We start from the raw sequence: 14,406 nt of genomic DNA, 5'->3' as shown, positions 1-14,406 counted from the left end.
GATGGTAGTGTGCAAAATGACGATGGAGGTGACAAAAAGGAAGAGAGTGAAGACAGAGCAGAAGATCAAGTGGTGGAAACTAAGGAAAGAGACATGTTGTGAAGACTTCAGGAAGGAAGTAAGGGCAGTTCTGGGCCGTGTTGAGAAATTCCCAGATGATTGGGAGACTACAGCTGCAGTGATTAGGGAGACAGGTAGGAAGGTGCTAGGTATGTCCTCTGGGCAGAGAAAGGAGGACAAAGAGACCTGGTGGTGGAATGATGAGATCCAGGAGAGTATGCAGAGAAAGAGATTAGCGAAGAAGAGATGGGATAGTGACAGAACAGAAGAGAACAGACTGGAGTACAAAGAGAGGACAAGGGAGGTGAAGAGGGAAGTGGCTCACGAGAAAGTATCTCGTGAGCACAAGATGTTTTTTTTTTCCATGTCCCTTTAGGGGCTCCGTATCGCCTTCTCCGTCCTTACATAAAATAAAAGACAATGGAGTGTGTCCATGAAAGCAATGTATTTTTGTTTTATTGAATTATTCATAGTTGCTCAGACACGTGTCTATACAAATACAAATACTTTTAAGTCAAATTTTTGTTGACGTTTTATGTTGGAAAATATTCCCCACTGATGTCATAGTGGGGGTTTAACAGTGAGGGAACAAGGGCAGCATGTTTTTTGGTGAAGGTTATACAAACACACACACACCAAACCAAAAACAATGTGACAGGACAGTTGCATGAAATAAACAGGTGGCTCCTGGGCCAGAATGAGGCCGAGGGGGAGGTTTGTGACGAACACAGAGTGATGTAAAGGTTTACTCCACTTACAATCCGGTTAAGGATTTAATGGAGGGGGTGTGGTAATCCTTAAACCGTACTCATGAGCAACATTTACCAGGGACAAGTGATTCATTTCCATGTAAGAGGACAATGGCAGAAAGCGTCTTGTACACAGACAGGGCTGCCAGGGCAGAGGCTGAAGGGCTAAGGCATGGGAAACACTCTCTGTTGCCAAAGAGGATTGTCATTTCCCATTCACTGTGGCAACAGCAAATGAGGAACACACAAACACCCAAAAGTCTCACACATTTTTTGGGGGAAAAAAAAGCATCCATACCTAGATGTACATACTGTCCCAGTGCCTGTTTTGGGAGGGGGGCTGGCAGAGGGAGGACGTACAGTCACAGGGACAGATTGAAACTATATGAAGTGGATCTTATAGATGAGTGCAGACACAGTCCTTTTAGGAAACAAAACTACACGAAAGCTTCCTGACCCTACTGTAACTTCACAACAATGCTTCATGTTATGTACATTCACTACACAGCTCAATGACGTCACTCAAATGGGGATGCAGAAAACACACGAACATGGAAGTGGTCAGAAAATCTAGTACTAAGAAAAAGCAAAAGAGCAAAAATAAAATATACTTTTCAAACCTTTTTTTAGCATTTTTTTCTCCATTTTTTTTTTCATGTAATCAAGTCCATGCATACGCCACATAATGAAATCGCGAGATCCTGCGGTTCAAAAAAGCAGACAGTCTGCTCCGTAGCATATCTTTTTGAAGTTGACCAACATGCTCTCAAACACTAAAGGCAGAAAACAGTCTGTGTTCCTTTCCAAGTCAGGATCCTAATGTGAGGAGATGGTCGGTGGGTTGGTGACTGGTTTGAAACATGTAACAAGTGAGCCACTTGTTGGCTAAAGTCCAGCCTCCTGTACACATACAAGGTGTGTACAGGTCCCGCAAGTTTTTCCCCTTGTCTTAGCTCAAAATTTTGTTAGGCATTGAGGATCAAAGAACACAATGCGTAATTCGAGGACAGTACACATTCCGCAAAACTCAGAGATGATACCGTGTTCATTTTTAGAAAAGACATAGGAAAAAAAATAATACTTTAATATCAAACACTATGTACATCTAGAAGTTGTCCTAATAATAATAATAATAATAGTCATAATCATCATCCTAACAATCATAATAATTATACAGTTTTAACAATAGTGTTTCTCCTTTTCTTTTGTCCTCCAGAAAGGTACAAAACAGATACTACCCTAACACTACTTGTTTTATGGTTTTAATACCTCAGGATACACAGTATCCAGTTTATAAGTTGATCCTCATTTCCCAAGTTAAGGTGTGTACAGAATAATCCATGGTAATAACAGCAATAATGACAAATAGTAGTATTGGTAACTATAAGAGATTAGAGTCAAAGCTGGTTTTTGATTAAAAACAAACAAACTAAGTTTTTTCTGCTGACGAGCAATCATTTTGATTCTTAGACATTAAATGGCCTGGTCTCCTATTTACCCCCAAACAGCTGAGCTGCTATTTACACTGCAATAGCATTGTTACCGTAGCAAAAAAAAAAAAAAAAAAAACAAATGTCAAAAGGCAATGGCTGTTTTTCTGGGGAAAAATGAAAACAGCATAAAAGACTGCCACAAAAATATGAACGAAACAGAAAAAAAGTGCGTGCCTTTTAAGACCAAATGGTAGTAAACAGTATGTTTATCGCTGAATCAGCTGTTTCCTTCAAGTAGTGTTGTGTGAATTTTTTACTTTTGTTTTGTTAGGCACTCTAGTCACACTAACTTTGGCTTCAACCCCCACCCGCTGTGGAAATCTACACCCTGCTCCCGAGACCCCCAAGCCTTCAGCATCTATTTTTAATACCCGCTATAACTCCCCCTAACTGCAAAATGACAGGCGTGTGGACCGCCTGTCATTTTGAGCATCATTAAGAAGTTACTGAAACCAGTAACACTAGGACCAGCAACTGCGCCTGTGCTGCTCTTCCTCTGGTTCTTAAAATGCAATCTATGCCTGTTTGTCGTACAAAACCATTCTGTGAAAGTAAGGCAGTTTTAGAGAAGTTTTTTTTTTCTGTTCATGTTTCTTTGAAATCAATGAAACATTTAAATGTGGAACACATAAGCCTGACTTGTGTTTGATCACCATGTGTATCTGTGAGGGATTAAGGAGGCAAAACATAATCTCAAGGGGTGAAGGGGTGAGGTGAAACGTCTTCTTTTAGAAAATTCACATCCAGTTGCCTAACAGAACTTTTCAACCTTGACCATGACCTGGATGACTGAGAATCTTCATAGACATAATCTCAACGTTAAAACTCTTTTTAAAAATAAGTGATAAACTAAACCTGTCAGACACAGAGAGCTGAATATTGCTTTTGTTTTAGTGGCTTCTCTTTTCTTAATGCTATGATGCGTAAAAAATAGAAAAAAAAAACAACCAATAATTATTTAAAACAAGGATGGCTGGAATACGTAGGGCAAAAACAATGTTTAATTGCCTGTGATTGTAGATTGTAATCAAAGTGAAATGCCGCATTCATTTTTAGCAGCGACTGATTCTTAAACAGTCATTTTAGCAAACATTGGCGGAGGAAAAATACTGCAGATGCAAACATTGGCGAACGGTGATATTGACTTTTACTCAGATGGAACAGACAACAATCGTTGCTCGGCTCAGTGAGCACAGAACAGGACGACTGTGGTCGTTTGTCTGCCCTGAAATTGTGTGACTAGCTTTCAAAAGGTATCGATCCCTGCTCTTAATGACGTTCTGGTGAGAAAGTTTCAATTTGGTTGTTCTGTAAGTCAGACGCTCCGACGATTAAAAACCTGTTTTCAGTGATTACACACTAAACAAAGGACAAGGAAAAAATAGGCTTTAAACTCACTCACTGAATCTCTGAGTGACACATTCACATAAACACGGGAGCAATACGAGTGAGATAATTCAGCACTAACTCTAAACCTTGGAGTCTAAAGATTAGTGGGTTAAGGTACATGTTGCTTCTTTTTTTTATTATTCTCAGTGTGGTCTTTCCCAGACTCAACACTAAATTAAAACAATTTTCATACATTTTTTCATACAGATTTTTTTCTTTTTTTGCAGAAAGGCTGGTGCAGCAAATCATTTTTTTTTTTATGATGCGACTTATTGTTGGGAAATTTCTAAATCCCAGAATCTTCACTTTTTCAACTATGTAATGCTGCTATTCCTCAAAAATGTAGTAAAAACCCTGTATGCAGCATTGATGTGTTTGGGCAGAAGGATAAACATGGTTGCTGCAGTGACACAGATGTGATATAAAGGGACGTCAAGTCACCAGAAAATAAGAATCACTAAGTGTCAAAAATTGAGATTTGGCATCTTGGTTGAAGGTCTAGGATGGTGGGGGGGGTGGGGGGTTCCCCATCCAACATCAACTTTTATCACTCACAGACAGAGAAAGACCACTTAAATATTTCATTGAAAAATATAGAGGGTTCCTTGAGAAGCCTGCTCTGATGCCCAAACAAGCAAACCTGCTGCACTCAAAGCCTGCCCCCTTCCCTGCAGCCATGGGCATATTCAGGCCACACTAGGTGTTAATGCCCTCCAGGACAGAGGGAGGCACTATAACGTGAAGAGTGCAGCTACACAGAGCAGCGACAAAGCCAGGAGCGGACTTGTTTTCTGCAGGTGTGGCACGCCATTTGTTTCGCTTCGAGAAGGCTTGGCTGGTTCATGGCTGGTACCCTCTAGAAAAAAAAGAAAATCATTAGAACACTGCTGCATTTAGTGGAGACTTGTTTTGACAGTTCTAGCTAGCAAATAGGGAATAACACTTCTGAAAGGCCAAATAATATAGGGTTGCGGTGTAAAGGTAGCCTACGAAGCTAGCCACACTCTGACAGCATTTCCTGTTTAGAATCTTTACCCTGTCCCTACAGCTGGCTGAGTGAGTTCTGAAAAAGTGATGGTGAGTTCTGAGCTGCCATGTGAACTTCCATTGCTGTATCATGTTTCTGCGCTCATCCTCAGAAACATACTGAAATCAGCTCTCGGATGAGTCGCCACCTACGTCTGTCTAACAGTGGTATCAATACATGTGAGCAGCCATGTGCCTGCTGCACCATGGAAAATGGGCCCAACCATGCACAGCAAAGAGGGAACAGAGGATGACTGTACTACTTTTGTACATAACTGCATTTATAAAGAGTGTGTGTGTGTGTGTGTGTGTGTGTGTGAGGAGTGACAAGGCAACAGTAAAAGATGACAGATGAATATTCAAATAAAAAATGCAACATGCAGGATGTGAGGCACACATCAAAGATGCAGGCAATGAAGACGGGCACCTGAAAAGACAGACAGTGAGGAAGAACTAGTTGTAGCTGTGCCATTGTAATGCATTCCAATTACCGTGTTTTATCTAAAAGAGGTGCAGTTTATATTCTGATTTTACAAAACCCTGAGTGAAAAACTATCCCAAGGCTGATTACAATTGCTGAGACCAGGTTGTCAGATATGAATCTGCATGTCATCAATAGAAAGGTCATGCCGTATATTTATAGGAATATAGGAACACATGTTTTTTCAAATTGAGTTTCTCACTGTTTATATATATATATATATATATATATATATATATATATATACAGTGGCTTGCAAAAGTATTCATACCCCTTGAACTTTTCCACATTTTGTCACGTGATGACCACAAACATAAATGTATTTTATTGGAATTTTATGTAAAAGACCAACACAAAGTGGCACACAATTGTGGAATAGAAAGATAATTATACATGATTTAAATTCTTTTGACAAATAAAAAACTGAAAAGTGCAGTGTGCAAAAGTAATCAGCCCCCTTTTCTCTGAGTGCATCCAATTGCCTTCAGATGTTGCGTGATGATTGCTGAATGATTGAATTGAGTCCACCAGTGTGTTATTTAATCTCAGTACAAATACAGCTGTTCTGTGATGGCCTCAGTGGTTTGTTAAAAGAATATTGGGGAGCAAACAGCATCATGAAGTCCAAGGAACACACCAGACAGGTCAGGGATAAAGTTGTGGAGAAATTTAAAGCAGGGTTAGGCTATAAAAAGATTTCCCAAGCTTTGAACATCTCATGGAGCACTGTTCAGTCCATCATCCAGGAATGGAAAGAGTATGGCACAAATGAAAACCTACCATGCACCTAAACTTACAGGCCGAACAAGGAGAGCACTGATCAGAGATGCAGCCAAGAGGCCCATGGCGACTCTGGATAAACTGCAGAGATCCACAGCTCAGATGGGGGGATCTGTCCACACGACAACTATTGGCCGTGCGCTGCACAAATCTGGCCTTTATGGAAGAGTGGCAAGAAGAAAGCCATTGTTAAAAGAAAACCACAAGAAGTCCCGTTTGCAGTTTGCCAGGGTCAGAGGGACACAGCAAACATGTGGAAGAAGGTGCTCTGGTCAGATGAGACCAAAATTGAACTTTTTGGCCTAAATGCCAAAAAGTTCAATTTTTGGCATTTAAAAATTGAACTTTTTAAATGCCAAAATGTTATAACTGCACTGACCGATGTAATAAAAATAGAAACAGTATGTGGGTATAAATATAGGTAAGCAGCAACAGTAACAGGACACCGCTCTTGTAACCTGGTGAGGAATTAGTTCAGACATGAGTGGAAGGCACAGATCAGCTTACAGGCAAACAGCAGAAAAAAAGGAAGGAGGCACAAAACGAGACACGTGTTTGGAGGTCATACTGAAGACAGAGAGAGAGAGACACACTGAGAGAGAAACAAAAAAGCAGAAAGCCATACTAACCTCGTGGTTCTAATGTATTGTCTACCTTGTCGTTTACATCAAAAACACGGTCATGTACACCTGTAGTTTTCACACAGCTGTCTAAAACAGAGAATAGGGAGAATGAAAGATCATTAGAGGCAAATGCCAAATAGATCAGCGACATTTGAAGCCCCCTCTCTACACCCTGGAATCAAACATCCCGAGCAACAAAGCTAATGGCAACATTCAGATGAGGTTATGTAGAGACCTGAGTTTCATTTGGTGTCATCATTTATCAAACTGTTTGTTTTCTTTCAAAAAGAAAAAAAAAAGATATCTTAGCAACTACAGGAGTTTGTGATAAACGATAAAAGAGACTAGGAAGTGGGCACAAAGTACTGCAAGGACGTAACCGTGTGTTGCACAATAAACACTTACTTGATGGTCGGACAAAAACTTTGAGCTTCAGGCATGTTTTCCTGCCATTCTCAGCGATGGTGGAGGCTGGAAAAGAGGAAGAAGACGTGGGTTAAAAACTCAGACCACATATACCACATCTGGATTTACAGGGTAGAAAACAATGAAGTAAAAACATTTCAAATTATATATTTCCTTTATAAATACATAAATAGATTTGTAATATAAAGTAGAAACAAGGAACCAGAGACTATTAGGAAGAAGGTAGATCAGGTTAGAAAGGATGAAGTTAGAAAAGCCCTGAAGAGGATGAAGAGTGGAAAGTCAGTTGGTCCTGATGACATAACAGTGGAAGTACGGAAGTGCTTATGAGAAGTGGCGGTAGATTTCCTGACTGGGTTGTTTAACAGAATTTTAGAGACTGACAAGGTGCCTGATGAGTGGAGGAAAAGTGTTCTGGTGCCAATTAATAAGAAGGGTGATGCACAGAGTTGTAACAACTACAGAGGGATAAAGTTGATGAGCCATACGATGAAGATTTGGGAAAGAGGAGTTGAAGCTAGGTTGAGGCAGGAAGTGGAGATTTGTGAACAACAGTATGGTTTCATGCCTAGGAAGAGTACCACAGATGCAATATTTGCCTTGAGGATGCTGATGGAGAAGTGCAGAGAAGGTTAGAAGGAGCTGCATTGTGTATTTGTATTTGTGTATTTGTATTTAGAAAAGGCATATGAGTGCCAAGGGAGGAATTGTGGTTCCGTATGAGGAAGTCAGGAGTGGCAGAGAAGTATGTTAGTTTGGTGCAGGACATGTATGAGAATAGTACAACAGTAGTGAGGTGTGCTGTTGGAAGGACAGAAGACTTCAAGGTGGAGGTGGGACTACATCAAGGATCGGCCCTGAGCCCCTTCTTGTTTGCTGTGGTGATGGACAGATTGACAGATGAGGTCAGACAGGAGTCCCCATGGACTATGATGTTTGCAGATGACATTGTGATCTGTAGTGAGAGTAGGCAGCAACTAGAAGAGAACCTAGAGAGGTGGAGGTTTGCACTAGAAAGAAGAGGAATGAAGGTCAGTCGCAGCAAGACAGAGTACATGTGTGTAAACGAAAGGCAGAACAGTGAAATAGTGAGGCTACAAGGAGCAGAGGTGGTGAAGGTGCAGGAGTTTAGGTACTTAGGATCAACTGTTCAGAGCAGCGGAGACTGTGGAAGAGAGGTGAAGAATAGAGTACAGGCAGGATGGAACAGCTGGAGAAAAGTGTCAGGAGTGATCTGTGACAGAAGAGTGTCAGCTAAGGTGAAGGGAAAGGTTTACAGGACAGTGGTGAGACCAGCCATGATGTATGGTTTAGAGACAGTAGCAATAGGCAGAAGACAGGAGGCGGAGCTGGAGGTGACAGAGTTAAAGATGCTAAGATTCTCTTTAGGAGTGACAAGAATGGACAGGGTCAGGAATGAGGTCATTAGAGGGACAACACAGACAGGAAGGTTTGGAGAAAAAGCTAGAGAAGCCAGATTGAGATGGTTTGGACATGTGCAGAGGAGGGACAGTGGATACATTGGTAGAAGAATGTTAGAGATGGAGCTACCAGGTAGGAGAAAGAGAGGAAGGCCAAAGAGGAGATATATGGATGCAGTGAGGGAGGACATGCAGGTAGTTGGAGTCAGAGTAGAAGATACAGAGAACAGGGAGAGATGGAAATCAATGATTTGCTGTGGCAACCCCTGAAAAAGGGACAAAGCCGAAAGAAAAAGAAGAAGAAATAACTCATAAGAACCAGACAAGACAATACCTTCATTTTTTACTTAACCACCAAGAAGACAAAATCATGGCACTACATTTTCCCTTAAAAAAAAGAAAATAAATAAATAACCACAAAAATATGCATAAACAATGATTGCATATAGATTACAAAAATTACCCCTTACCTGACAAGGGGAAGAAAAAAAAAACCCACAAAGAACCTAAACAATTTCTCAAGATTCTGTAAAGCCCCACACAAACAAATGAACCGCAAAAATGAACAAACATGAAAAACAACAACCAATATTATGATGTAAAACAAAGTAGTAACAATAAAAAATAAAAATCAAAAACCCACTCTTTTATGGAAGTCACCATTAAAATAACCAAAAGAATGTTAAAAAAGGCACAAGTGTTTCATTATAAAAACCCACAGCAAATAAATTGAAATGCAAAGATCAAATACCCAGGATTTTTTCCAACGAAAAAAACAAACCAAAAATCAGTCACTGCTAGAAGAGAACCTAGAGAGGTGGAGGTTTGCACTAAAAAGAAGAGGAATGAAAGTCAGTCATAGCAAGACAGAGTGCATGTGTGTAAACGAAAGGCAGAACAGTGAAATAGTGAGGTTACAAGGAGCAGAGGTGGTGAAGGTGCAGGAGTTTAGGTACGTAGGATCAACTGTTCAGAGCAGAGGAGACTGTGGAAGAGAGGTGAAAAATAGAGTACAGGCAGGATGGAACAGCTGGAGAAAAGTGTCAGGAGTGATCTGGTTTATAGACAGTAGCAATAGGCAGAAGACAGTAGGCGAAGCTGGAGGTGGCAGAGTTAAAGATGCTAAGATGCTCTCTAGGAGTGACAAGAATGGAGAGGATCAGGAATGAGGTCATTAGAGGGACAACACAGACAGGAAGGTTTAGAGAAAAGGCTAGAGAAGCCAGATTGAGATGGTTTGGGCATGTGCAGAGGAGGGACAGTGGATACATTGGTAGAAGAATGTTAGAGATGGAGCTACCAGGTTGGAGAAAGAGAGGAAGGCCAAAGAGGAGATATATGGATGGAGATAGTTGGAGTCAGAGTAGAAGATACAGAGAACAGGGAGAGATGGAAATCAATGATTTGCTGTGGCAACTCCTGAAAAAGGGACAAAGCCGATTTGAATTTTTTGTGTGTTAGGAAACTGGGGTATGAACTAACAGCATATTTTACAGTCCTATCTAACAGAAAAAGTTTCCTGACAGCTTCCATTTGGGAACTGTCAACTCCTGTTCAGTGATCCTGTACTGAAGCTCCCCTCTGTCCCAGCTGTGTCACATTCTCCTCTTATCTGTCAGTGTGGTCATATCCACAAAGCAGAGTTCAACTGGCAACCCTACATAATTCTCAGACACACAAGCTAGAAAGAATGTAGAGACTAATTTGATTACATGGTATTATTACTATTTCTAAATCTATAGCATCAATAATGTGAGTATTTTAATTTGTGGGGGGAGCTCTAGGGACTCATGATTCAGAGGGGCCCTGTACATAGGTCAACACATCTTTGAAGAAAAGTTTTCAAACTGACACTGTGGTCACAATATAAAGGAAAGGAAGTAAAGGAAAGTGAACGCCTTGTCATTGTGACATACACCACTTCACACAACGAAATGTGACCTCTGCTTTTAACCCATCACCAAAGTGAACAGTGGGCAGCTTAAGCTGCCCGGGGAACAGTGTAGTGCCTTGCTCAGAGCACCTCAACTTTGCAACTTTGCAGCTGATGGACTCAAACCTGAAGCCTTCCAGACCCAAGTCTGCTTCCTTAGCCACTAAGCCACCACTGCCCCTAAAAACACTATATCAATAAGGATAAAAATAAAGGGAAAAATAAGTCTCTACACAGCCAGGGTTTGTTCAAATACCTGCAAACTGCTGACCTTCTTAAATAAATCACAAGTTAAGACAAAGACAAACTGAGCTGCAGTAGGAATACACAAAACACTGATGCATCAGTGTGCAGCTGGTTGTAGTCAAAAACCATAACAGATTTTCCGCTCACATGATTACTAGTTTTTAAATTTAGCACCTGCACTGGCATTGATACTGATAAATTAACTTATAGAGTAAATTGCAGTACTAGTTCAGTTTTTATTTTAATTGTTGGAATTCTACTGTGGTACAAGTGATGTGTCAATTTAGAGAATAACTCAGTATTAATAATTCCTTTTTTTATGTACTTGGCCTGCTGTCTACTCTTGTTCCAAATGTTAAAGGTCTTTTTAAATGCATGCTTCATGCTGCTTTGACTCAAAAGCGTTTTCTACAGCTCATAAATGTCTTCTTACTGCCTCCTGCCTTCTGACCTCTTTTACCATTTTAATGTTGTTGCTCCATCAACTGTTATCTGTTTCTTAGTCAGGTGTCACGGTGCCAGTCAGGTGACCGGAGATCACTCTCTCGCACTTTTCACACCTCAGTTCATTTTCAACAGATGCTCGAAGGAAGAAAGAGAGGGAGAGAGGGCTTTATGCTACCATTTCCAATGCGCACTCGTACACGCACGCACTCATCCACAGATGTTCTGTCTTCATCACTGTTGAGGGCAGAACTGATTCACAGCTATCAACACCAGCCACTTAGCAAAGGCAGCTAATCATGAGAGAAGTATGGACCTGATGAAAATGGCAAGAACATGTGGGCTACTCTGTCATGATGACAGTTACAGAAGATGCCGCCATGTTTGCACTTTTGGCTCCAAAACATCATTAACGCGTTATGCAAAGGAATATACTTGACAGAGCAATGGGGGGAAAATATCACTGTAGTGTACATATACACATACGTATATGAAAACGTTTGGGCACCCCTGATCATTTTCAAGATTTTCCTTTATGGATCATTGGTTGTTCAGAACAGCAATTTCAATTAAATATATAATATAGCAAACAAACACAGTGATATTTAAGAAGTGAAATGAAGTTTATAGGATTTACAGAAAGTGTGCAATAATTACTTAAACAAAAGTAGGCAGGTGCATAGATTTGGGCACCCTTGTTGTTTTATTGATTTGAATACCTTTAGCACTAATTATTGGAACACAAAATTTGTTTGGTAAGCTCATTGACCCTTGACCTACATACACAGGTGAAGCCAGTCATGAGAAAGGGTATTTAAGGTGGCCAGTTGCAAGTTGTTCTCCCCTTTGCATCTTCACTGAAGACTGGCAACATGGGAGCCTCAAAACAACTGTCAAATGACTTGAAAACAAAGATTGTTCGACATCATGGTTTAGGGGAAAGATACAAAAAGCTAGCGCAGAGATTTCAGCTGTCAGTTTCCACTGTGAGGAATATAGTGAAGAAATATATATATTCTGTTGGGATGCCCAGATTTATGCACCTGTCTACTTTTGTTTAAGTAATTATTGCACACTTTCTGTAAATCCTATTTCACTTCTTAAATATCACTGTGTTTGTTTGCTATATAATATATTTAATTGAAATTGCTGTTCTGAACAACCAATGATCCATAAAGGAAAATCTTGAAAATGATCAGGGGTGCCCAAACTTTTTCATACCACTGTATATACAGTATATATACAGACGACGGCTGTGGCAACCACTGATAAAGGAACAAGCTGAAAGTTGATTTACGTATTGGGTTTATAATCATAAATCATTTAGCTTACTCCCATGTAGATGGTGCTAAACATGAATGGTAAATGGCTAATTTTATTGCAAACGCAGCAGTGATCTTCATAACTACCACAACAGTGTGAGCTAGCCTGTGCAATATGTTTGTAATTATATCTGTGCGTCACGTGATGCAGCTGACAACTCCAGACAACTATATAAGACGTCATATTGTTGACTTGTGTTTCCACGTCTCTGAGGAAGAGCCTTTATTCCATGTTTTATGTGGATTCTTTCACCTGGGTCCAAACTGCCCACAGCAGTGTCTGTTTATTTTAGGTTGACTCTCTGCACAGAGTCAGTTTATTGTTCTTGCAAGCTGTAACATCAACACCTGCTTTTCTGGTTCCCATCAGGCTCACAGCCTCAACCATCAATCCATCCAGTCTTAGCAAGTTGTCGCTTTGAAGGACAGAGACCCTGCCAAGAAACCCCAGGGATGGAGAATATTGGGGGGGTCAGGTTACTCCTACATGCTTGTCCCTCCATGTCATCCATGTCTTTATGGACCTTGCTTTGTGCACTGGTGCACAGTCATGTTGAAAGAGGAAGGGGCCCGCTCCAAACTGTTCCCACAAGGTTGGGAGCATGGAATTGTCCAAAATGTTTTGGTATCCTGAAGCATTCAAAGTTCCTTTCCCTGCCCAGCTCCTGAAAAACAACCCCACACCATAATTACTCCTCCACCAAATTTCACAGTCGGCACAATGCAGTCTGAAATGTACCGTTCTCCTGGCAACGTCCAAACCAGAGAACGCGTCTCCACTGCTCTAGAGGCCAGTGGCGGCGTGCTTTACACCATTGCATCCGACGCTTTGCATTGCAATTGGTGATGTGTGGCTTGGCTGCAGCTGCTCGGCCATGGAAACCCATTCCATGAAGCTCTCTGCGTACTATACTTGGGCTAATCTGAAAGTCACATGAAGTTTGTAGCTCTGTAGCAATTGACTGTGCAGAAAGTCGGCGACTTCTTTGCGCTTGATTTTATACACCTGTGGCCAGGCCAAGGGATTAGGACACCTTATTCTGATCATTTGAATGGGTGAGCGAATACTTTTGGTAATATAGTGTATGTGAGAGCAAACAGGTGGGCAGTGTGGCTTATGCACATTATCTGCTGGAGAATTCAACAGCGTATTCAAGACTTGAGGAAATATATTTAGGCGACTTTCTTGATTAGCTTAATGTAAAACATCCTATTTGTTATAATAATAAAATAATAAAACCAGAGTCACCTTGGGTCTTCACGGAGTCAGTGAACTTTGAGACATTTAGATGCAACCTTTCAGCACAACCCTAAGACTTAATACAAATTGCAGCCTTGTGAGCAGAGCTGCACAGATGGCTTCGCAATCAGTTGTTAAATTAAAAACTCAGGCTTCCATGTTTGAAAAACACTTACCAAATGCTCCAACACAAAATTACTAAGTGGTGCAGTTTATACAAAAACGTGTTCTGCTTTGTGTCATTGTTTGATCTTGATGAAAGTTCCTCTGGTATATGTGAGGTCAGATTAGAAATCTGTTTCACATTCACTTGAAAGCATAATCACAATCTTGGGAACAAACACAGATGATAGTGATAGTTAAATACAAAACAAATAATGATAGTTATAAAGTTTAGTATTTAAACTAGTAACTCATCACTGAACTTTGGGGTTTTTTTATTTCATTGTTACAATTTTATTTTATTTGAATGTATTATCTTATATTGTGTCACCTCCTGAAGGCTAAAGTCACAGGTGAAAATCTGGTGATTTTTAAAATAGTTTGACTCTTATATTAAATCTTATATGTTTATTAAAAATCTATTGTATTTTTGTATATTTTATTTACCTTACCCCCTCCTTGAATCGCAACCTTAATGTGGTGAAGGGGTTTGAGTATCCGAATGAACCTAGGAGCTATGTTGTTGGGGGCTTAACGCCCTTGGTAGGGTCTCCGAAGGCAAACAGGTCCTAGGCGACGGATCAGACAAACCCACCCACACCCCCCCCCCC

General features: G+C 40.6%; 1 protein-coding gene across 1 annotated transcript in view; it reads right to left on the bottom strand.

Annotated features, from left to right (window-relative positions):
* Positions 1–4,422: 4,422 nt before the first annotated feature.
* LOC103396981 (ephrin-A5b-like) overlaps positions 4,423–14,406 on the bottom strand; it is a 105,787-nt gene continuing 95,803 nt past the window's right edge. Inside the window, exons 3-5 of the mRNA XM_008335229.3 lie at positions 7,007–7,072; positions 6,608–6,688; positions 4,423–4,547 (exon numbers count right to left, since the gene is read on the bottom strand). Coding sequence (XP_008333451.1) covers positions 4,423–4,547; positions 6,608–6,688; positions 7,007–7,072 — 272 coding nt within the window. The remainder of the gene's footprint in view (positions 4,548–6,607; positions 6,689–7,006; positions 7,073–14,406) is intronic.

The sequence above is a fragment of the Cynoglossus semilaevis genome, chromosome W, assembly GCF_000523025.1.
Source record: "Cynoglossus semilaevis isolate Cse_v1.0 chromosome W, Cse_v1.0, whole genome shotgun sequence".
In the NCBI taxonomy this organism is placed as follows: domain Eukaryota; kingdom Metazoa; phylum Chordata; class Actinopteri; order Pleuronectiformes; family Cynoglossidae; genus Cynoglossus; species Cynoglossus semilaevis.
The sequence above is the reverse complement of the archived record's forward strand: the minus strand, read 5'-3'. Positions and strand labels throughout refer to the sequence as shown.